The following is a 25,610-nucleotide window of genomic DNA, read 5'->3' as shown; positions in this document are numbered from 1 at the left end:
AATGGAGAGGATGATTGGAGAGAGGACCTGGCTCAGAGGTGGTGAGAGCATTTGGGAGGGGGACACTGAAAAGGTGGGTGAGAGGAATGCATGGGATGGAGTGATTTGGAGCATTGTGATATGCAGATGGCAACATGCTATCGGTGGGCTGCACCAAGTTAGGTGAAGTGAAAAGGAGAAAATCATTGAAAGGTTTGTGGGGTTTGGCCATTAATAGGGATGTCTATTGCTGGCGCATTATGTATGACAGCTACAGATTGGATGTGAGCAGTAAGGGTCTTCTTCATCTGTTCTTGGAACTACAGCATTACATGGGAAGCAATGAACCAGCATAAAAAGAAGATAATGTAATTCAATATAATCATGGATTAATGAACTAATGATATCAATATATAGATAAAATATAAAGAAGGCAGTCTAAGTAAGTGTAACTTTAGAGGACCTATTTTTTATCTTTTGTGTAATTTTTGTTTGGCTTTTTTGTCCGTATTTATATCAGCCATGTAAATATTACTTTTCTTATCTAATGAATATCATTTTACCCCCCGGTTTGTATATTTCAGATTCTTCTGAAGCTTCAAAGGCCACAGATGAGACCTTAGCTCACAAGGATATAACTGAAGCTCTGGGGTCAGAAAACTTTGTAGCAATACAGTTGGAAAATGGGACGGCTGGTGCTAAGCAGTTCTCCCAGATTTGTATCCTTTTTGATTATCATCTATTGCAGTTGGTTTTATAAGTTTTGCTTTTTCTATTCATATTTATTAATATGGCTTCTCTATATTTTGAATTTACACTGGAGATGAATGGAACTACATTACTTTCAATGAACAGTGCAAAAATTTTGAATTAGATAGATAGAGAAGAGGGAGACCAAATTGGAGGTGGAAAGATGGAGTGCAAAAGATTTTGTTTGATCGGGGCCTGAACATGCAGGAGGGTGAAAGGAGGGCGGGGAATAGAGTGAATTGGAGCGATGTGGTATACCGGGGTTGACGTGCTGTCGGTGGATTGAATCAGGGCATGTGAAGCGTCTGGGGTAAACCATGGAAAGCTGTGTAGGTATGTATATTTGCGTGTGTGGACGTATGTATATACATGTGTATGGGGGTGGGTTGGGCCATTTCTTTCGTCTGTTTCCTTGCGCTACCTCGCAAACGTGGGAGACAGCGACAAGCAAAAAAAAAAAAAAAAAAAAAAAAGATACATCTCCCTACAGTTTGTCAAGCATCCTTCAGTTATATCAATACTCTCTGATGTAGGCTACATTCAGTGTTGTCCATATGAAGTATTTTGATAACATGAAGCCTGTCTTAACGACAGGATTAAACAATAAATATGTTGAAACGGAACCAAAATTAGATATTTTGTGCTGCATGCATGTAAGCACGTTCATATGCCAGAGATCTTGGGATATTATATAAATTGTATCATTACCTATAACGTTAAAAAAGAAATAAGATGTACTTCCAAAGTAGTCATCGCTGCAGAATTTGGAAGTACGGTTAATAAAGTCTCTGTTATCTGAAATGTGTAGGGAATCAGCCATTTCGAAGAAAAAATTCTTGAGTATTCAGCTTTTTAATAGATAATTCAGAAGTTGCCCATCCCTTACTTTATGCAGAGTTATATTTTGCAAAAACCTCTTGCAAAGAAACTACCTGTAGCAAATCAGTGAACATGCAGAGAAATATGGGATGTTTGCAGTGGCTTCGTGGTCAGCACTAGCGGATTTTCCTATTACCTTCACGTTATTTTGCTTCTGACAATGAATAGGCATGCAATATGTTGCTTATCCTGATGAAAGATGCATGGTATCATACAGTGCATTATTAGAAATATTCCTTTAGTTTTTGGATTAAGTTTGGTTATGTACCTCAAAAGTTTGCGAGTTTTTAAATGTGATTGTGGCTTGTATTATTAAAGAAATGATATGTCCCTGATGTAATATTATGTCCCTAGCATCCTTAACTGTTTATCAGATCCATTAGTGTTGGTTCCATCATTGTTTTTTATTAGTGGCCAGACAGGAATACCCCTTGAGGTACTTGGAGGACCTCTAGTTGTAGAACATTTGCTACAGAAACTTAACAAATTGGTTCCTAGCCTTGAACAGGTGAGTTGAGATATGGCAGAACTAAAGGATTCTACCAGTAGTAGCTAAAGACTTGGCACTATGTTGATTTTATTTACCAAATACTTACCCAGATTGGGAATGCCTCTTAATTCCAAAGTTATCTGTACAAGTAGCAGACTTATCACTTATCAACAGTATGTCAAGTGTCTTCAATCCTTCCCTTTAATTAATGACCAATGATAGATACACTAGGAGTTTTAGATATATTTGATAGGATTTTGATAGATTGAATGTTGGGGATTTGACAGAAAAATCACTGGCATGTTTGAGGCAAACAGTGTAAAGATGGTGTATTAGAACAGTGGGAGAAGACCAAAAACAGCATTTGGAAAGGCTGCCCCTAAAGTCTTGGAGCTCTGTCATAGAAATAACAATATGAAAAAGTGACCTTTAGCAGAAGAGATATAGTGCACTTGTGTGCGTACCAATAATATCAAAGAACATTAGAAAAGTACTACAGTCACAAGATGTGGAGTTGAACAAGTTGAAGGATGAAATTGTAGATTGCTTTTTACCAAGTAAAAAGTTAACATGTTAAAGGAAGTACATGAAGGCAATAATGGATAATTGTGAGACTACTTAAAAGGAATTTACATGACTGGGTAAGATATGGAGTATACTGTACTTAAAAGTAATGTATGGGTAAGGTGTGGAGTATACTGTACTTAAAAGGAATTTACATGATTGGGTAAGATATGGAGTATACAGTATTAAGTGAAAAGGTGGAAGCACATGAAGGAGTTTCAGTTTTCAAGGCGTATCATACTGGATGGACATTTAGATTATAAAGCTTTGAGGAGGTTCTCTATAGACCATCTTGCTGTTTTCTGAGTTTAGGCATATAGGGTGTTGATAGATGAAATACCTATATTAAACAAATTTTGTAGCAAATGAGATGGTCTCACCACCCTGGTGTTAGGGATAAGTGATGAAATCATAGCGAGCCAGCATTACAGTAGCCATCACTTTTCCCTCCCTGGTAGAGGTTCCATCTTTCCTTTTTGCCCCATGTAGATTTCAGTTGCTGGAACTTGCTCCATAAATGTACAATCTTTTTCTATATCATTCACAACTCTTGATAGCATGTAACTCCCTCAGCTGTATTCTAAACCATTAAGATACCTTGATATTTCCTCAAACAGCAGAACTGTGTAGTTCTTGTCTCTCTATCTATCTGTTGGTATATCTGATGCCTGTTCTTTCCAGGAATACCCTCTAGGGATTGGCTGTGGCAAAAGAGTCTCCATGAGGGGAGATACTTCCTCTAACTATGTCTTTCCACCTTCAGAGGTCAGGTCTACAGAATTAAGGAACTCAGATTAATTTCTGCCTGCTTTATCTCATGCCCTTCACTTATCATCTGAGATGTCCCCTTTCTTTTTTTCTCACCATGTCTGAAAATAAAAATGCATTTTCAGGAAACCAGTACAAGCTCAGCTGTTGATGAGAACAGTCCCCCATCCTCCAATTGTGAAACATCTCAGCCAGTTGTTGTTGATCATGAGGAGCAGCATCAGGATGAAACTCCAATGGCTACTGAAGACTTGCAAACAGAGGAACCAGAGTTGTTACTAGACAGTAAAGATGAAGCAATAGTTGAGGCTGATTCAGCCACAGAACCACAAGATAATTGCATGCCGGAAGCTAGCGCAGCTGAAGGTAAGCATCGTGAGCTATTAGAAAGAATGGGTTTGATTTTAAGTCTGATTTCATATGGCCTTAGGTTAGATGTAGATTAAGACTATTTTTCAGAGTTTACCTAACCTTTGGTTATTATAGAGAAAAGGGACAGATTATTTTATACATGTAAGGAGTCAAATTCCCTCCTTTGGAAGAGATGATTATAGCAGATATGTGCACAGCAGGCATTGATTGTTCAACACCATTCACCTACTGAAACATCTACCCCTGTTTCATACATTTTTGGGTTACAGTGGCATTAAGTAGGGCTCAAATTGTTTCTCTAATGAGTGGCTCACTTTCTTTATTCATGTCTACACTTCAATCCTCAAATTGAGTTGAAAAAGATTTTGCTGCTACTACTGAATCCTGACCCTTACAGTATTTGTTTCAAGCTTTTTCTCTGGACTAGAGACATTCTAAGTTGGAAATTAGTTTGTTGGAAATTAAACCATGCTTTGTCAGTCTGCTGTGACTTTAAAACACCCTCCTGGAGGAAGATATGACTGCTTACTTGCATATCCCAAGACATCAATAGTCAGTCTGGGTCATCTCTTCTGATTGGAGGGATATAGCTTTGGGTCAGGTGGTGAAGTGAGTCTCTTCATTTTGGTAATTATCATTAATGTGTTAACTTTGATGAATTATGAATAATTTACATGTCTGTTACTGCTGAGAAAGTCTTATCATGCATTTCTGCTGTTGCTGGAGATGATATAAGTACAGGAAAATGGTTTACAGTTTTAACTTATCGTCTCATTTCCCCCAGATTATCCCATTTAGTTGAATCAATGGCCTTACTTGAATGCAAGATTTATGTGCGAGCTACCAGGGTGGGTAAGTGCCAGGGCAAGGAGAAACAAAAATCATTTGCACCACCAGGTCTTACCTGGATCATTTTCTCATGATTTGTTTTCTTCTTCAAGCAGCCTTACCAAAAAGACATTTGGAATCTTTAGGAAATGACTAACTGCAGTCATAGGCAGTATTGAGCATTTTTGTATACTTACGATGATGTCTTTGTATTATCAGCTGCAGAAGTAAGGGATGATGATGAGACATCAAAAAAACAGGATCTAGAGGAAAGAGTTGAAAGGGCCAAGCTCCTTTTGGCACAAAAACAAGCAAAAGAGGCCCAGGAGAAGGCAGAGGTAAGCAGCAATCAGATTTTTAGTTAGTTTTATTTTGATGACAGTCTGTAAAAAACATGTACTTGTATTATGTCTAGTTAAATGCAGCTTGTGTCACTGTACATGAAAACCAGATTACCATAATGAAATGGAAGTATCATTCCCTAAAAATACTAATGACTCAGGAACTTGCATATTATCTAAAATCTGAACTATGTACATTGTGCTCATTGGCAAAAATTTGTATCTTGCTTGAATTTTGAGACACTGGGAAGACAATGCTTAGGTATCAAGAAAGCTCAACCCATTCATCCTCTCTCTTCACTTGATGCTGTTTATATATGCTGACTTTGAAGGCTTAGCTTTTCTCTGCTGATTGGCTTAGAACAGTCACCTGATAGCTAGGGAGCAGCTGACTACCTTATTTACATTCCCCACTTCGATTCTGTCCTGTATTTAAGTAGCATCTCATGTTTCTCATATTGATGAATATTGTAATGTTTTATGTTTGTGGCTCCCATTGACAACAGCATATTGCCACATTGGCAGAATGCAGTAATAGGCAAAAGTTAATGAATTTAATCATGTCAGTTGGCTCAGTTTAGAGATCTTAGAAAATCATATCAGTTGGCTCAGAGTTTAGAGATCTTAGAAAAAGTACATTTACATGACCTGTTATAACCACTTTCCTTTCCTTACAAAACCATTTATAGAGTCATTCAGATTTCTCCAGAAACACTTCATTTCAATCTTATCTTGCTTAGTCATCATATTCAGAGGTGCATATATATTTACCCATGCATGCTTCACAGTCCAATCTTTCCTTTCACCCATGCTATTCTTGATTCATTCCATCCATGTTCTGTAACACATCTCCATACTCTTGATGATAGCACAATTGCACATCCTTCTTTCCTTCTTGCATGGATCAAGTAAGTTTACATGCTTTTTGAGTTCTTCTGTAATGATGAATTCATGAGAAAATTTCTAAGTACTTACAACTGTGGATAGGGGATTCAGACATTCCAAAAAGACAACCATCAAGATTGCCATATGGTTTGTTGTTAAAACATGGTAAAACCTACCCAAAGACATTTTGGTATATGCTTGGCCTAACTTGTGGCTTTCTATATTGCTTCTAGACAATGATTCTGAACCATATTTTCATGGATTTTGTACTTAGCACAAAAAACAAATTCTACTTGATTTATTAGAGTATACTAAAGGATTGTTTACATGAACAGTGTCATTCCTGTGGTGAACCAGCTCAAAGACTGATATATTGCAAGTAGTGATAGATCCATACCAAAGAAAAATGACTGAGAGCATTGTTGAATGTGATGAAAAAGATAGGAAACATTTTATATTGATGTGTATCAACTGTACTGAAAAATTAGTAAAAGTTCTTGAATATAGGGGCTGTGTTAGTGAATTATACAATATGAATGCTACTAGAATTTGGGGAAGCATTCAGATAGAAAGGCCAAAGTGTAATAAACAAGTAAAAGTGCTGGACATAATCAAAAACTTATTCAAATTAGTGAAAATCCTATTGAGCCTACACATTCAACTTCTACAGGTATTCCTTCATCAATTCCAGCTTAAGAAATTATGTCAGGTGTTTCCTTGTCCTCAGATGAAATATTAAAAAACATTATCCTACAGCCCTTACTTTGAAAGCAGAAACAGCAATAAGTTGGCAAGTACGGTAACAGCTTTTACTTATGTATTTCTTACTTTATGTATATTTTTTGTACATACTAGGTCAAACAACCACAATAACTGGATCATTCCAAAATCTAGCATGGCTCATGCCCTAGGCATTCCAGAATTGGGATTGGATATCTGTACTTTCACAAATGTTATATGAAACCTTATTGGTTTAACTCCAATGTATTGGCTGAAAGATGACTTGTATTAAGCAGTTAGAATGTGATTTTTTTATGTTTTTATTATTATTATAATTTGTCGCTGTCTCCCGCGTTAGCAAGGTAGCACAGGGAAACAGATGAAAGAATGGCCCAACCCACCTGCATACACATGTATATACATACTCGTCCACACACACACATATACATATGTATGCATTTCAACATATATATACCTTTTTTTTTTTTTTTTTTTTTTTTTTTTTTTTTTTTTCCCCTTTCGTATATCTAAAATAGCTTTATGAGACGTACAAACTATTTCAAATATTCCAGTCACATGACTAATTCACCATCCCTTCTTCCATCCTAATCAAGCATTTTTTTAAGCATTTTGAGATCCTTTATCTCTTCAACTTTTCTTCAGTTAACTCTGTTAGTACTCTAAATCTCCTTATAATAATACAACCATCATCTTCCAATTAGCATTCAATTTTGATTTGTTACACATTAGCCAGAATGAGTTTTGTCATTCTTATAATGTTTCACTTGTTTAACAGTGTCCTACATTAACATTTATACATTCTTCTCCATTCCAGCTATATTAAGAAGTTATGATGCATGAGAAAGAGAGAATTGCAGGAAAGAAATAGTGAAAGAATGCATGTGATGGTATATGCAAGGGATGCATAGTAAGGACAGGGATAAGTGGAGACTTTTACCATGGTCAGCCCCTTCCTGAGAGTACCTGGAGGTAATGGGCATCAGAGATGTGGATAGATTGATGTATGAGGATGAAATTGAGAGTAATGGTAAATAGAGCATTATGACTATTGGAGGTAACTCATAAACCGTTTTGTTGCCATAGTCTTTGGTATTTGAGTCTGATTAAGTGAATAGAGGTAATTGTGGATATTGAAAAAAAAAAAATCAGGAATGCTGCGACAAGATGAGGTAGCTAGGAATGACATATCAGCAAATGAGTTAAGAATTCATAGTGAAGTGATATCAGATACTGAGAAAATGATTAACATGAGCACAGATAAAAACAAGTTTTTTGTATTTGAAACAGTTTGAATGAGAAAAACTGGAGGAAGTGAAGTGTTTTAGATATCTGGGAGTGGATCTGGCAGCGGATGGAACCATGGAAGCGGAAGTGGATCATAGGGTGGGGGAGGGGGCGAAAATTCTGGGGGCCTTGAAGAATGTGTGGAAGTCGAGAACATTATCTCGGAAAGCAAAAATGGGTATGTTTGCAGGATTAGTGGTTCCAACAATGTTGTATGGTTGCGAGGCGTGGGCTATGGATAGAGTTGTGCGCAGGAGGATGGATGTGCTGGAAATGAGATGTTTGAGGACAATGTGTGGTGTGAGGTGGTTTGAATGGAGAAAAACTGGAGGAAGTAAAGTGTTTTAGATATCTGGGAGTGGATCTGGCAGCGGATGGAACCATGGAAGCAGAAGTGGATCATAGGGTGGGGGAGGGGGCGAAAATCCTGGGAGCCTTGAAGAATGTGTGGAAGTTGAGAACATTATCTCGGAAAGCAAAAATGGGTATGTTTGAAGGAATAGTGGTTCCAACAATGTTGTATGGTTGCGAGGCGTGAGCTATGGATAGAGTTGTGCGCAGGAGGATGGATGTGCTGGAAATGAGATGTTTGAGGACAATGTGTGGTGTGAGGTGGTTTGATCGAGTAAGTAACGTAAGGGTAAGAGAGATGTGTGGAAATAAAAAGAGCGTGGTTGAGAGAGCAGAAGAGGGTGTTTTGAAATGGTTTGGGCACATGGAGAGAATGAGTGAGGAAAGACTGACCAAGAGGATATATGTGTCGGAGGTGGAGGGAACGAGGAGAAGTGGGAGACCAAATTGGAGGTGGAAAGATGGAGTGAAAAAGATTTTGTGTGATCGGGGCCTGAACATGAAGGAGGGTGAAAGGAGGGCAAAGAATAGAGTGAATTGGAGCGATGTGGTATCCGGGTTGACGTGCTGTCAGTGGATTGAATCAAGGCATGTGTATGGGGGTGGGTTGGGCCATTTCTTTCGTCTGTTTCCTTGCGCTACCTCGCAAATGCGGGAGACAGCGACAAAGTATAAAAAAAATATATATATATATTATATATATCTTTCTTTCTTTTCTTTCAAACTATTCGCGTTTCCCGCATTAGCGAGGTAGCGTTAAGAACAGAGGACTGGGCCTTTGAGGGAATACCCTCACCTGGCCAATTTCTGTTCCTTCTTTGAAAACGAAAAAAAAAAAAAAAAACGAGAGGGAGATTCACCCCCCCTCTCCATTATCGCCTTAGACACCAGGAATACGTGGAATATCTAATTATCAATATATATATATATATATATATATGTATATATATGTGTGTGTGTGTGTGTGTGTGTGTATAATGTGTATGAATATATTTGATTTGCCAGGAATTTATTTTCTTTATCTCCTGTCTTCAACTGTCAGGAAGAAAGGCAAAAAGAGATGGAACGTAGGAAAACGGGACAAGAAGTAAACAAGAAGAGACAACAACAGCAAGATGCAGAACTTAAAGCAATAGTACGAGACTTTAAAAAGGACAAGGAAGAAGACAGATTAGCAAGGGAAAAAGTTAGGTAAGGAATATCCTTAGACCTTTAACAAAAATTAGTAAGCTTGAAAAATTGGAATTGATGTTTTGCCTTGAAACTTGAAAGTTTAGGAATGCCTTGGAAATTCAGTCAATATTTGTTTCAGAGTGTATGGATGATTTGTTACAGTGCCTCCCCATACATTTTCAAAGACAAAATCACACTTACGTTTTACTATTTTGTCATGTCTCCTTTAATCTTGGTTACCATCTCCAGACATTTGGGCATAGAATTGGCAAGGTTGCTGAAGTATTTTAGATCATTGTTTTAAGTCCATAGGGTCTTGCTCCGTGTGAGGCAGGGCACTGATGAGGTGTTGAAAGAAGCAGCCACTTGATTGTCTATTCTGAGTGCCCAATGCACCTATAAATCTCACTTTTACCCACATTTTCTTGCTTCCAAGCAAGAATTTGGGCTTTCTCCTCTGTTGAAAGGCAAGAGCCAACCATGTTGAAGTACAGGTAGAGTAAATGCAGTGCCCAGAAATATTATTCCCAAAATGAAGAGGCAGCCTGGAAGAGTTGATAGAGAAAATCCTACCCTCAAGATTGCCTGAGGCAGGTTGCTGGTGCTCACATTGTTGGAAGCACTAGTCCCAGCATCCAAATGTATGATGAGTTCACCCCTAGAGCATATTATGGTTATACCTTATCTGTGTGTATCACCTTTGAAAATATATGGAGGGAGATGATATTTTTTGCAGACACTGTATATGAAGTGATATTGGGCCATTAAGATATGTACAAATAATTCAGACAGGGAGATTAAGCAGAAAATGCATTATATTTGAGTGAATTGAGTGCTTACAGATAAAGGAGATCAAATCTTTAATATGATTATGAGAAATAGCTTTGTTTTTTGGTTTGAAAAATTTTTCATTGTCTTTTGTTATCCTCAGAGCACAGATAGCTGCAGACAGAGTTGAGCATGAAGCCCGGGCTGCTTTGTTTTCTGGTGAACAGGCTTCTTCAAGTCAAGAATCAGCTTCTGTATGCAATGCTAGCCCAGCATCCTCTCCTGCAACTTCAGATAAGTTAGTGAAAGTAGCAGTTTTCTTTTTGATAATGAAATGCCAATACTGTAGTTGTGCACAGTACTTGGAGAGCTGCTGCATCACTTGATTACTGTTTTACCATTGTTAGTTCAAGGGTTGGCTTTTTTGATAACTGTATCTTTCCATACACCTTGAAGCCTTGCAACTCCCTACCCTCTCATATCTTTCCCAGTAACTTCAACCTGGCATATTTTAAAAGACAGGTTTTTTGCTTTCTTCAAAATGTGTAAATACTTTCCCTTGTCTCCTCTTATTCCCTTTCCATTAACTTTCTTGTGTTTCAGTCAAGGCCTGGCCTTGATATGGACTTCTGCCATTGATTGGAACTTCTAACATCATAAGAAAATGAGTCTTTTGTGTTTTTACACCCCTTCACACACAGTATAGTGTACGTATGGCCACACTAAACTAGAATATATACTGTATAAAAGGGGTATGAAATTGCTCATGTTTGCTGAGAGATATTTAGATTTTGCCAGCCAGTGCTAGCTGACATAAAACACTTACTGATATTGACATATGCACTCACTCACCCTTTTATTATTCTGTTTTTCTGTTCTTTCTTTCTGTTTTGTTTATATTACTTTTAGCACATAGATATTACAGTACATATGTGCTTATGTATTATTATATTTGCATGAATCGATATTACAGTACATATGTGCTTATGTATTATTATATTTGCATGAATCGTTATACGTGAATGTTATTTTACACAACAAAGGGTATTGAAAACAGATAATAATGTCACCTCGTGAAACATTCATCTTGATTTTATGTTCCCCTTTCCTTTTTCATTTGGTTTTATAATTTTTTAGCTTGCCAATGTTTTTTCCATTTAAGTTAAGTCTGGAGAGAAAGCTGATAGTGTAATTTTTACCTAATCTTTTATGTGAAATTTTTGGGGATAGAGGAAAAAGAATACAACCCAAGTATATTTTGCTTGTCATTGAAGGTGACTAAATAGGGTGAAAGCATGGGCTACAAATCATCTTTTCCTTTTATTTCACTGTCTAAAAGTGGGAACAGAAGGAGCCAAGCAAGGAGTGCTCCTCAAGGGCTTAGGGTGGAATGTCTGAATGTGTGTGGATGTTTCCAGGATAAGAAGGGAGAGATGGCTGATATGTTTGGGGAGAGGAACATGAATTCTCTGGCTCTGAGCAAAATTAAGCTTAAGGGGAAATGGTAAATATGGTTTAGGAATGTTTGAAGGGTAAACTCTTGGGTTAGTGTGGGGGTAATAGGTAAGGTGTGGTTGGCACATCTGCTGAAGGAAGAATTGAGCAAATTTGTCTGAGTGTAAGGAGGTGAGTTTGGATTCATTTAGGTGAGAAAAGAAATAATGTTGCAAAGGGAAGATGGTTGTCATTGTTTATCCACCTAGTAGCAAGAGGAATGAAGAGAACCGAGTCCTCTGGGAGGAGCTGAATGAATGCTTTAGCAGTTTTGATACAAGGGATCAAGATTTAGTGGTGGGAGATTGTGAATGCAAGAGTAGGTGATTTATCACTTTAGGGTATGATTGTGGGCATGGGATATTAAGTGTAAATGAAAATGGTGAACAGCTTGTTGAATGATGTGCTGAAAAAAGGGATTGATGATTGTGACTATGTGTGACAAGAATTTATTTAGGAGCTATCTTGGTGATTTGGAAGGAGAGATGTGGGAGCAGCACAGGGTAGAAGAGATACTGGGTCCTTTGATAGAATAATGAAAAGTAGATGTGTAAGCATGGAAGTGAAGGAAGGAGGAAAGGACGGCATATTCCTCTCAACCGAGACATGTTCAACTAAAACATGGACATAAGATGAGTCAGAGGTCAAGAATCCAGGCTCTGAAAATCAGTTATATGAGAGGAGCATGTGGTATGACTAGAAGGAATGATGAAAGTAATGAGGGAGGTGTATGAGTGATTTGGTATGGAAGGGAGTGGAAAGGAAGTGGTAGAATGGGTGAAACTAAATACAAGGGAATTCAAACAACAACAGATCATTGTGTTTGTGATTGTGGAAGATACCAGAAACTCATAGATTAATGTGGTAAAAGTTGAAGGCATACAGATCATTCATAGAGAATAACCTGCAAATTGTCATTGTGACTATGGATGCTCAAATGATACAAGACATGGACATTAAGCAAAGTATTTATCAAGTCTGTTCTTAAATGTATCTTTAGTACTTCTTTCAATCACTCAAATAGGAAAAAAATTGTAGTATGTTAACAATCCTGTTGAAGAGAGAGTACTTCACCTTGTTTGAAGTAAAATGTTTGCCCTCAAGTTTGCGTAAAATCAGACAAATCAAGTTGTAAGTAACTTGATAGTTTAAAATCATCAAAGCCTTTTATAATTTTGAACAGTTTTATTATATCACCTCTTATCTCTCCCTTTCTAAGCTAAAAAGATTCATGTTATTTAATCTGCTTCCATATGATTTGTTTCTCAGTCCAGGAATCATCTTAGTAGCTCACTGCTGTATTTTCTTCATTCTGTCTGTCTTTTTTTAAGGTCAGGTGACCAGAACTGAACACAGTATTCAGAATTTAGATGAACCAGGTAATTGTAAAGAATGAGAATGATTTCCTTGTACTTGAATTTGAAGTCCCTATTTACGAATCTAAGAATTCTGTTCACTCTTTTCACTTCTGTGCACTGCTTTCTTGGTTTTGGGTCACTGGAGATTATTATGCCCAAGACTTTTTCTTCTTACTGTTTGCAGTTTGACATGGTTCATACTATAGCTTTCCTTTTCTTTTTTACTATTAGTATGTAAAACTTTGCACTTATCAATATTAAGATTCATATACCGCTTATGAGCCCAGTTCATCAGTTGTTTAGTTTGAAGCTTTAAACTTTGTAAGTTTTGTAAGCTTTGTAAGCTTTGAATCATCAGTGCATTTTGGTATCTTACAATGCAGCCTGTGATCAATATCACAAATATATTTGAGAAAAGAACCGGTCCCAAGATTGATTCTTGTAGTACTCCACTTGTTACATCTAACCATTCTGTAGCTTGACCATTGATCAGAGCTCTTTGTTTACAGCCAGTCAGCCAATTTCCAGTCCACAAAAGCTCATCATCAGTGCTATGTGACTGAAATTTTTTCTTTTAACCTTTGGTGTGGAACCTTATGGAAAGCTTTTTGAAAATCAAGATTAGATAACATCAACTGCTTAACTTCATCGTACATGGTGATTACATTATAAAAGAAGTCAAACAGATGTATATGAGTGATTTCATCAAGAACAATGCCTAGAATCGCTTGTTTAGTGATGGTTCTTTAAATGGTTTCCAATTCTGTCTTGAATGATAGTTTCCATAAGTTTTCCAGCAATAGAGCGATAATTTCCAGGCAGTGACTTGTTACCTTTTTGCATATTGGTGTTACATTGGCAGACTTCCATTCGTCTGGAACTTTTCCCTTAGCAGGTGTCTTTGTGAAAAAGGCAGTTAAGGGTTTAACCATCTCATTTTTCACCTCTTTCATTCTTCTTTGAAAAAACTTATCAAGGTATTTATTCCTATTATGTTTTATTACTGAAATTATGACCTCAGCTTTTATGTCAATTTTTTTAAGGTTTTCCTCTCCTTTATCACTGCGACTGGTTGTGGGACATGGGATTGTGTCTTCATTCGTAAATGCAGATGCAAAAAGTAATTTAGTGTTTTTGTCATGGCTTCATTGTCTTGAACCAAGTCACTGTTTTCTGTAATTAATGAACCTGTTGACAGGGAAGTGACTGTCTTACTTCAAACATAACTATAAAACTAAGAACTTTTTGAGGATCTTTGGGCATGTGGAAATAATGCAGGACAAGGAGTTTATAAGGAGAGGTTATGATAGCATAATAGTAGGGGTTGGTTTGAGAGGGATGCCACCTGCAACGTGGGAAAATAGAGTGGAAAGCACTGGAGGGAGAGATGTGGTGAAGAATGCATGGAATGGTGTATGCGAGGGAGGCGTGTTAGGACACGTTAAGTGGAGAGACTTTTTATCATAGCCAACCTCTTGATTGGAGTTCCTGGAGGGATCGGGATCAGAGATATAGACAGATAGAGTACCTGGTGTAAATAGAAGTTGCATGCATAAGTATACGTTGATTCATAGGGTTGTGGTCAGGGGCTTTATTAGATTATGTACCAATTGACATGCAGGCAGAGGAAAGACAGTTGGATTTGCTGAGAGAGGCAGCTGGTGAAATGTCCAACTATTTCTTGGTATAAGCAAGTGTGAAAGTTTGAAGTGGTTTAGGAAAAGAAATTTCATGGGTAGAAAGAGGGTAGTGAAAAAAGTTATTCTTGGAAAAGAGTGTATGAAAGGAGAAAGTTGAGAGTTAATGCATGGTACTAACTTAGTAAGGCAGAAAATGGCAGGCAGGTATGAAAAAAGGATTGTGGGTTAGCATCAGTAAGTGAAAAACATTTTTTTTTGAACTGTGTACAGGTTTTTCATTGTGTACCAGAAAAAAAAAGTTTTGACCATGAGACCAGACTTACATAGCAAGTTCCTGTGAAATATGAGGTATTAACAAGCTACTCCAGTCACCAATTAACCCCATCATTCCAGACATGATAAGATAGATTTTGGAGTTTTATGATTGTAATTTTCATTAGGTTTCAGAGGTTAGATTTTCTCGCCGAATGAAGGTTTTACTTCATTTACATTCTAGCCTTTCCATACAAGATTTAGTATGAAGGAATTTCATGTAATGCAGAATGACAAGACAAATTGAGGAAACTTATTGCTTTCATTCTCTTTAAGCACTTTATTTGGATTTTAACTCTTCCAGCACAAAGCTGTGCTCATCCTCCTCGAAGGCTCAGATTGGGGTGCCTAAATGTGTGTGGACGTAACCAAGATGTGAAAAAAGGAGAGATAGGTAGTATGTTTGAGGAAAGGAACCTGGATGTTTTGGCTCTGAGTGAAACGAAGCTCAAGGGTAAAGGGGAAGAGTGGTTTGGGAATGTCTTGGGAGTAAAGTCAGGGGTTAGTGAGAGGACAAGAGCAAGGGAAGGAGTAGCAGTACTCCTGAAACAGGAGTTGTGGAAGTATGTGATAGAATGTAAGAAAGTAAATTCTTGATTAATATGGGTAAAACTGAAAGTTGATGGCGAGAGATGGGTGATTATTGGTGCATATGCACCTGGGCATGAGAAGAAAGATCATGAGAGGCAAGTGTTTTGGGAGCAGCTGAATGAGTGTGTTAGTGGTTTTGATGCACGAGACCGGGTTATAGTGTTGGGTGATTTGAATGCAAAGGTGAGTAATGTGGCAGTTGAGGGAATAATTGGTATACATGGGGTGTTCAGTGTTGTAAATGGAAATGGTGAAGAGCTTGTAGATTTATGTGCTGAAAAAGGACTGATGATTGGGAATACCTGGTTTAAAAAGCGAAATATACATAAGTATACTTATGTAAGTAGGAGAGATGGCCAGAGAGCGTTATTGGATTACGTGTTAATTGACAGGCGCGCGAAAGAGAGACTTTTGGATGTTAATGTGCTGAGAGGTGCAACTGGAGGGATGTCTGATCATTATCTTGTGGAGGCTAAGGTCAAGATTTGTATGGGTTTTCAGAAAAGAAGAGTGAATGTTGGGGTGAAGAGGGTGGTGAGAGTAAGTGAGCTTGGGAAGGAGACTTGTGTGAGGAAGTACCAGGAGAGACTGAGTACAGAATGGAAAAAGGTGAGAACAATGGAAGTAAGGGGAGTGGGGGAGGAATGGGATGTATTTAGGAAATCAGTGATGGATTGCGCAAAAGATGCTTGTGGCATGAGAAGAGTGGGAGGTGGGTTGATTAGAAAGGGTAGTGAGTGGTGGGATGAAGAAGTAAGAGTATTAGTGAGAGAGAAGAGAGAGGCATTTGGACGATTTTTGCGGGGAAAAAATGAAATTGATTGGGAGATGTATAAAAGAAAGAGACAGGAGGTCAAGAGAAAGGTGCAAGAGGTGAAAAAAAGGGCAAATGAGAGTTGGGGTGAGAGAGTATCATTAAATTTTAGGGAGAATAAAAAGATGTTCTGGAAGGAGGTAAATAAAGTGCGTAAGACAAGGGAGCAAATGGGAACTTCAGTGAAGGGCGCAAATGGGGAGGTGATAACAAGTAGTGGTGATGTGAGAAGGAGATGGAGTGAGTATTTTGAAGGTTTGTTGAATGTGTTTGATGATAGAGTGGCAGATATAGGGTGTTTTAGGTCGAGGTGGTGTGCAAAGTGCGAGGGTTAGGGAAAATGAGTTGGTAAACAGAGAAGAGGTAGTAAAAGCTTTGCGGAAGATGAAAGCCGGCAAGGCAGCAGGTTTGGATGGTATTGTAGTGGAATTTATTAAAAAAGGGGGTGACTGTATTGTTGACTGGTTGGTAAGGTTATTTAATGTATGTATGACTCATGGTGAGGTGCCTGAGGATTGGCGGAATGCATGCATAGTGCCATTGTACAAAGGCAAAGGGGATAAGAGTGAGTGCTCAAATTACAGAGGTATAAGTTTGTTGAGTATTCCTGGCAAATTATATGGGAGGGTATTGATTGAGAGGGTGAAGGCATGTACAGAGCATCAGATTGGGGAAGAGCAGTGTGGTTTCAGAAGTGGTAGAGGATGTGTGGATCAGGTGTTTGCTTTGAAGAATGTATGTGAGAAATACTTAGAAAAGCACATGGATTTGTATGTAGCATTTATGGATCTGGAGAAGGCATATGATAGAGTTGATAGAGATGCTCTGTGGAAGGTATTAAGAATATATGGTGTGGGAGGCAAGTTGTTAGAAGCAGTGAAAAGTTTTTATCGAGGATGTAAGGCATGTGTACGTGTAGGAAGAGAGGAAAGTGATTGGTTCTCAGTGAATGTAGGTTTGCGGCAGGGGTGTGTGATGTCTCCATGGTTGTTTAATTTGTTTATGGATGGGGTTGTTAGGGAGGTGAATGCAAGAGTTTTGGAAAGAGGGGCAAGTATGAAGTCCGTTGGGGATGAGAGAGCTTGGGAAGTGAGTCAGTTGTTGTTCGCTGATGATACAGCGCTGGTGGCGGATTCATGTGAGAAACTGCAGAAGCTGGTGACTGAGTTTGGTAAAGTGTGTGAAAGAAGAAAGTTAAGAGTAAATGTGAATAAGAGCAAGGTTATTAGGTACAGTAGGGTTGAGGGTCAATTCAATTGGGAGGTGAGTTTGAATGGAGAAAAACTGGAGGAAGTGAAGTGTTTTAGATATCTGGGAGTGGATTTGGCAGCGGATGGAACCATGGAAGCGGAAGTGGATCATAGGGTGGGGGAGGGGGCGAAAATTCTGGGAGCCTTGAAGAATGTGTGGAAGTCGAGAACATTATCTCAGAAAGCAAAAATGGGTATGTTTGCAGGATTAGTGGTTCCAACAATGTTGTATGGTTGCGAGGTGTGGACTATGGATAGAGTTGTGCGCAGGAGGATGGATGTGCTGGAAATGAGATGTTTGAGGACAATGTGTGGTGTGAGGTGGTTTGATCGAGTAAGTAACGTAAGGGTAAGAGAGATGTGTGGAAATAAAAAGAGCGTGGTTGAGAGAGCAGAAGAGGGTGTTTTGAAATGGTTTGGTCACATGGAGAGAATGAGTGAGGAAAGATTGACCAAGAGGATATATGTGTCGGAGGTGGAGGGAACGAGGAGAAGAGGGAGACCAAATTGGAGGTGGAAAGATGGAGTGAAAAAGATTTTGTGTGATCGGGGCCTGAACATGCAGGAGGGTGAAAGGAGGGCAAAGAATAGAGTGAATTGGAGCGATGTGGTATTCCGGGGTTGACGTGCTGTCAGTGGATTGAATCAAGGCATGTGTATGGCGGTGGGTTGGGCCATTTCTTTCGTCTGTTTCCTTGCGCTACCTCGCAAATGCGGGAGACAGCGACAAAGCAAAAAAAAAAAAAAAAAAAAAGCACAAAGCTGTATATTTTGATCTCTTCTACTTTCACCACAGCCTTGAAAGGACCGAATGATCTGTTGCTGTTTGAATATCTTTGTATTGGTAAGGCACAGACATAGTTATATGTATTATTCAGAAGGAAGCTTCAGCCCTTGGTGGAATATGAGTTGACAAAATTGTATATTATTGTTAGACAACACTTGAAAAAGAAATTGTCAGTGATTGTAGTATTTGTAGTTTATGGTAGCTACACTGTTCACCTCAACCATTCATGGAAACCCTTCATGTCATTTGTTGTGCCATTTATGATTTTATTGTGAACTATGACGTCTTGTCTTCTCTCCATACAGCAGTACGTCTAGACTCAAGTTTCGCCTTCCTAATGGATCTTCAAATATAGCTAGGTTTCCAGCTGAAACAACTTTGGCAGAAGTACGTCAGCATATACAGCAGAACATACAGCTTCCTTTTTCTAGATTCCACCTGGCATCAACGGTTCACCACAGACCTTTCACAACAGAAGACTACAATACCACTCTCAGAGACTTGGGGCTTGTACCATCAGCTATCATATTCATCTTGTCTGTAAGTTGAACCTTGTTCACCATAAATTGATTGTAATTGTTTATAGATTCACTTTGTCATATGCACCATTTCCTGCAATGAAGTCAAGGAGATACATAAAGAATCTCTCAAGACTACTTTCCACCTTGCGTCCCCATTTTCACAGGAATACATGTTGGTATTTGAGTGAGAATGTGTTGCCATGTGTGACTTTCTTTGATTAGAAAATGATCGAGATATATAGGGAAATGAAGAATGGGATTAGTGGAGCTGTTCACTGGTTTTGGGCTTTAAAGAGAAAGTTGTAAAAATGAGAGAGTACAAAAGGACTGGATAGTGCCATGATTTTGCCCATTTTCTACAGGAAAAGAAAATTGTTCAATACTTAGTGAAAAATATTGGAAAATTAGCTTCCAGTTATGAGTATTCATGGATATAGTAGAATGATGATAAACAGGATTTCAAGAGATTCCTATGGTGCTATGTGTAATGAGTGATTTTAAGCTGATCTTGCAGATGCTGATTTAGCTCACACATTTAAGGCACATTAATCACAATACTTTCTGGGAAATATTAACCCGTCTGCGTCCAATATATCATCTTACATTAGCACAGGTGAAATTTCATCACATCCCTGTCATTTCACTTGTTCTCACAGGCTTCCATGCTAACACCCTTTGGATCCCCCATATTCCATCACAACATCCTCTTGCTTCCATCATAAAAACTTTTATTGTTTTGATTTCATTATTCATTCATTATCTTTGATTCATACCTAGTCTTTTCTCCTTAATTTCCTCCTAACCCTTACTTTGTCATTTGATGATGTGTCTACTGTTCCTACTCATTTACATAATCTTGGGAACTTGGTTTCTTCTGCATGTACTTTTCCTGTAATGATCTTGCTGTGTACTCATTTTTCTCTCTCGTATATCTAAAATAGCTTTATGAGACGTACAAACTATTTCAAATATTCCAGTCACATGACTAATTCACCATCCCTTCTTCCATCCTAATCAAGCATTTTTTTAAGCATTTTGAGATCCTTTATCTCTTCAACTTTTCTTCAGTTAACTCTGTTAGTACTCTAAATCTCCTTATAATAATACAACCATCATCTTCCAATTAGCATTCAATTTTGATTTGTTACACATTAGCCAGAATGAGTTTTGTCATTCTTATAATGTTTCACTTGTTTAACAGTGTCCTACATTAACATTTATACATTCTTCTCCATTCCAGCTATATTAAGAAGTTATGATGCATGAGAAAGAGAGAATTGCAGGAAAGAAATAGTGAAAGAATGCATGTGATGGTATATGCAAGGGATGCATAGTAAGGACAGGGATAAGTGGAGACTTTTACCATGGTCAGCCCCTTCCTGAGAGTACCTGGAGGTAATGGGCATCAGAGATGTGGATAGATTGATGTATGAGGATGAAATTGAGAGTAATGGTAAATAGAGCATTATGACTATTGGAGGTAACTCATAAACCGTTTTGTTGCCATAGTCTTTGGTATTTGAGTCTGATTAAGTGAATAGAGGTAATTGTGGATATTGAAAAAAAAAAAAATCAGGAATGCTGCGACAAGATGAGGTAGCTAGGAATGACATATCAGCAAATGAGTTAAGAATTCATAGTGAAGTGATATCAGATACTGAGAAAATGATTAACATGAGCACAGATAAAAACAAGTTTTTTGTATTTGAAACAGTTGGAATGAGAAATATGATTGCATAAACAAAAGTTGGAAATGTTAATGGTACTGACATTTAGGTAGTATTCTCAGCAAGTACAATGGATTGGAGCCTGAGATATTAAAAATGTATTGAAATACAGGTATAATGCTGGTGTGCTGAAGGGCAATAATGCAGAAATGAATATGTCATTGGAAAACTTGAGCAACCCATGGTAATGTTTGTGAGCAAAATGTGGCTTTCTTGCAGTTAATGACTAGCACATTGCTATAAGTGAATAGTGTGAAGATTAAGTAAGTCACATTGAGGTACAGTGAAGTGATTCATGAAATGGCTGACATTCTAAAGTGCCATAGATATATTAAGAGGAGTTTTAGAGAGAATATGTAAGTGAGTTTAGTAAGGACAGGTAAAGGAATATCTACAGTGCAGATAAAAATCAGAATGACTTAGCACATTTTTTAGTATAATGTATGAGTGGAGGGATGTCTGTAACTATGAAAATATAATTACATGTATAGGTTTTACTTGATCTAGCCAGTTTTGTAGAATATTCATAATATGGATGAAATGTATATAGCATTTGCCAATATAATGATATTGCATTTTCCATCAGACTAGTGCTGGTGACGGTGGTAGTGTGGTACCATCTTTTGGTGGAATCTGGGACCTCTTTTGGATTTTACTGTCTCCTGTTACGTTCCTGCTAAGACTAGTCAGGCAGTTCATAGGTGGAAGCACTGATCCCCGTACACCTCCACCCTCCCCAGATGAACCAGAAGTTAAACGACCTCGTGAAGATGGCTCCTCTCAACAGCGTCCAGCAACGTTAGTTAATGAGTATATTTTTGTTGTCTTTCTGTAATAATCATGAAACATGTATACACCATTTGGTTGCTTGAGTTAACGAGTTAATGCATATTGATGGCTTGTAATTTTGCAGTTTCACTGCTAAAGATGAGGATCAGAGAGAAGTGGAGGTACAGCATAATGAAGAATGGAGCAGTAAAAGTGTTGGCAGGGAAAAAGATAAAGCAGAAAGAATGCAAGGAGGAGTATGAAAGAAGGGTGACTGATCGATCATTCAGATAAAAGTGCAGTAAGTGTATGGATATGGGCATATGTGAATTAGGTGGTTAAAATGTTTAGAGAAAGACTATTAAAGATAGTAGAATTAGTAGTTGGATACAAGGTTGTGAGATATGAAAATAAAAGTGGAAATGAATGATGCCTATATGAGATTAGAAATGCTGTGGAAGAGAAGGCAAAGGCATTTGGTAAATTGCTTGAAAGGAATGTAATGCTGGAAGTTCAGCAAAGGAGGAGGGAAGAAATAAGATGTGTTAGCAGAATGTTAAGAGGCTGATAGAGGAAAGCGAAGATTAGATGAAAATTTTGAGTGAAAGGTTTAAGGAAAATAAGAAGTAGTACCGAAAGGAGGTGAAAAAGAAAAGAGATGGATGTGAGAGTGAAAACTGTAAATATGAGAATCAAAGGGAGGAAGTTAAGGAAGATGGAAAGAGTATTTTGAAGAACTGATGAATGTGGGACAAGGATGAGGCAGGAATTGTTACATGCTTGGATATAGAGGATGGAAGGAGAAGGATGCAAGTGCTGGGACTAGTAGCAAGAAGGGAGGTAAAAAGGGAAATAATGAGGTTGAAGGTAGGAAAGGCACCTTGAGTGGATATTTTACACCTGAAATTTTGAAGTATGGAGGAAAAAGTGTGACAGAGAGGATGCATTTGATATGTAGTTTAGAATGTAAACAGGAGGTTGTGGCTGAGGACTGAGTGAAAGCTAATATTGTTCCTTTGTTCAAAGGAAAAGATGCAAAGGATGTATTTAGGAATTTTAGAGGGACAAGTCTGTTGAATATACCAGTAAAAGTGTACACATGAATGTTGGTCAATTGTGATGGAAGTGACTGAATGCAAAATAAGTGAGGAGCAGGGGGATTTTAGGAAAGTTAAGGGATGTATGGATCAGATTTTTGTGTTGAAAATGGCTCTGGTAAATTATATAGTAAAAGGGAAGAAGCCGTAAACAGCTTTTCAGGATGTGGAGCAAGCTTATGACAGAGTTGAATGCTTTATGGAATATGTAAAGGATATATAGGTTAGGCTGACAACTGTTGAATGGTTTGAAAACCCTTGATCATCGCTTGTCTCTCTGATATTGCATGATTATCATAACTAATCATTATAATTTTTTTTTTTTTTTTTTTGTGCTTTGTCGCTGTCTCTCGCGTTTGCGAGGTAGTGCAAGGAAACAGACGAAAGAAATGGCCCAACCCACCCCCATACACATGTATATACATATGTCCACACACGCAAATATACATACCTACACAGCTTTCCATGGTTTACCCCAGACACTTCACATGCCTTGATTCAATCCACTGACAGCACGTCAACCCCGGTATACCACATCGCTCCAATTCACTCTATTCCTTGCCCTCCTTTCACCCTCCTGCATGTTCAGGCCCCGATCACACAAAATCTTTTTCACTCCATCTTTCCACCTCCAATTTGGTCTCCCTCTTCTCCTCGTTCCCTCCACCTCCGACACATATCCTCTTGGTTAATCTTTCCTCACTCATTCTCTCCATGTGCCCAAACCATTTCAAAATACCCTCTTCTGCTCTCTCAACCACGCTCTTTTTATTTCCACACATCTCTCTTACCCTTACGTTACTTACTCGATCAAACCACCTCACACCACACATTGTCCTCAAACATCTCATTTCCAGCACATCCATCCTCCTGCACACAACTCTATCCATAGCCCACGCCTCGCAACCATACAACATTGTTGGAACCACTATTCCTTCAAACATACCCATTTTTGCTTTCCGAGATAATGTTCTCGACTTCCACACATTCTTCAAGGCTCCCAGAATTTTCGCCCCCTCCCCCACCCTATGATCCACTTCCGCTTCCATGGTTCCATCCGCTGCCAGATCCACTCCCAGATATCTAAAACACTTCACTTCCTCCAGTTTTTCTCCATTCAAACTCACCTCCCAATTGAATTGACCCTCAACCCTACTGTACCTAATAACCTTGCTCTTATTCACATTTACTCTTAACTTTCTTCTTTCACACACTTTACCAAACTCAGTCACCAGCTTCTGCAGTTTCTCACATGAATCAGCCACCAGCGCTGTATCATCAGCGAACAACAACTGACTCACTTCCCAAGCTCTCTCATCCACAACAGACTTCATACTTGCCCCTCTTTCCAAAACTCTTGCATTCACCTCCCTAACAACCCCATCCATAAACAAATTAAACAACCATGGAGACATCACACACCCCTGCCGCAAACCTACATTCACTGAGAACCAATCACTTTCCTCTCTTCCTACACGTACACATGCCTTACATCCTCGATAAAAACTTTTCACTGCTTCTAACAACTTTCCTCCTACACCATATATTCTTAATACCTTCCACAGAGCATCTCTATCAACTCTATCATATGCCTTCTCCAGATCCATAAATGCTACATACAAATCCATTTGCTTTTCTAAGTATTTCTCACATACATTCTTCAAAGCAAACACCTGATCCACACATCCTCTACCACTTCTGAAACCACACATAATATAGTGGTATATTATACTGCCTCCTCAGCTCCTGATCTTGCCTTGTCATGCTATGGTAATGTATCAATATTGATTGATCCATGTAGCATGCTTTATGGCAACAAGAAGGAATTATTTTATAATCCCACCACACCAGGAGTGATATGGATGGGATAAGTCAAGAGGCTTGAGCTCAAAGCTTATCTTTATTATTGTAGTTTTTATAAAGTAATATATAAAGTAAGTAATGAAAGGGTAAGAGAGATGTGTGGTTAAAAAAAGTTTGGTTGAGAGAGCAGAGGAGGGTGTGTTGAAATGGTTTGGACATATGGAGAGTGAGTGAGGAAAGGTTGACAAAGAGGATACATGTGTCAGATGTGGAGGGAACAAGGAGAAGCGGGAAACCAAATTGGAAATGGAAGGATGGAGTTTTTCTGATAAAGATTTTGAGCAATCGGGACCTGAACATGCTGGAGGGTGAAAGGTGTGCAAGGAATAGGGTGAATTGGAACAGTGTGGTATACCGGGGTCGACGTGCTGTCAGTGGACTGAATCAGGGCATGTGAAACGTCTGGGGTAAACCATGGAAAGGTCTGTGGGGCCTGGGTAGGTAGCTGTGGTTACGGTGCATTACACATGACAGCTAGAGACTGAGTGTGAATGAATGTGTCCTTTTTGTCTGTTTTCCTGACACTACCTCACTGACACAGGGGGTGGCGACACTGTTTCCTGTGGGTTGGGGTGGCACCACTAATGGATGAAGGCAAGCAAGTATGAATATTTACATGTGTATATATGTCTATGTCTGTGCATGTGTATTTGTGTATATGAGTGGATGGGTCTTTCTTCGTCCATTTCCTGGTGCTACCTCACTTACATGGGAAAGGGTGATCAAGTATGATAATGATGATGATAATATAGAGAAAAAGATAAAGGGATCATGTCTTTTGTGAAGGGATGCAAGACATTTTTACATTGTCTGATTTCTACTCGTATAAAAGTTCCCTTTTGACATTTTAGTTTAGCAAGCTGTTTGTGTGCCTGTTTCATGTATGGTATGTTGCTATCCTTTTCTTTTACTGCTTTCAAGGGAAGATGAATATGGTTAAGAGAGTGAAAGAGGGTGTACTGAAATAGTGTGAATGTATGGAGAAACTAAGTGAGGATAGACTGAGAAGATATACACTGTATGTGTGAGAAAGGAAGGAACAAGGAAGAGTGGGATACTGAGGACATGATGAAAGGTGTGAGTGAAGTGCTTTAAATTACCATGGCCTGTAAGTGCAGAAGAGTGTGGGATGGAGCATTGGAGCAATGTGATTTACAGGGAGTATAGTGCTGGTAGTGGGCTGAACTAGGGCAAAAGAAATTGTAAAAAGAAAAA

The 25,610-nt window shown here is 38.5% G+C and overlaps 1 protein-coding gene across 2 annotated transcripts in view; it reads left to right on the top strand.

Moving 5' to 3' along the window:
• LOC139750189 (UBX domain-containing protein 4-like) overlaps positions 1-25,610 on the top strand; it is a 32,856-nt gene that overhangs the window by 5,891 nt on the left and 1,355 nt on the right. The window contains exons 3-10 of one of the 2 annotated variants that reach the window (XM_071664596.1): positions 564-698; positions 1,983-2,116; positions 3,556-3,796; positions 4,850-4,968; positions 9,275-9,423; positions 10,337-10,471; positions 18,725-18,959; positions 21,254-21,465. In XM_071664596.1, the coding sequence (XP_071520697.1) occupies positions 564-698; positions 1,983-2,116; positions 3,556-3,796; positions 4,850-4,968; positions 9,275-9,423; positions 10,337-10,471; positions 18,725-18,959; positions 21,254-21,465 (1,360 nt within the window). The remainder of the gene's footprint in view (positions 1-563; positions 699-1,982; positions 2,117-3,555; positions 3,797-4,849; positions 4,969-9,274; positions 9,424-10,336; positions 10,472-18,724; positions 18,960-21,253; positions 21,466-25,610) is intronic. The other variant, XM_071664597.1, reaches the window with a different exon arrangement.

Source organism: Panulirus ornatus, chromosome 9 (genome assembly GCF_036320965.1).
Source record: "Panulirus ornatus isolate Po-2019 chromosome 9, ASM3632096v1, whole genome shotgun sequence".
Taxonomy (NCBI): Eukaryota; Metazoa; Arthropoda; class Malacostraca; order Decapoda; family Palinuridae; genus Panulirus; species Panulirus ornatus.
Note: the sequence above shows the minus strand (reverse complement) of the source record. Positions and strands in the feature narration are given on the sequence as shown.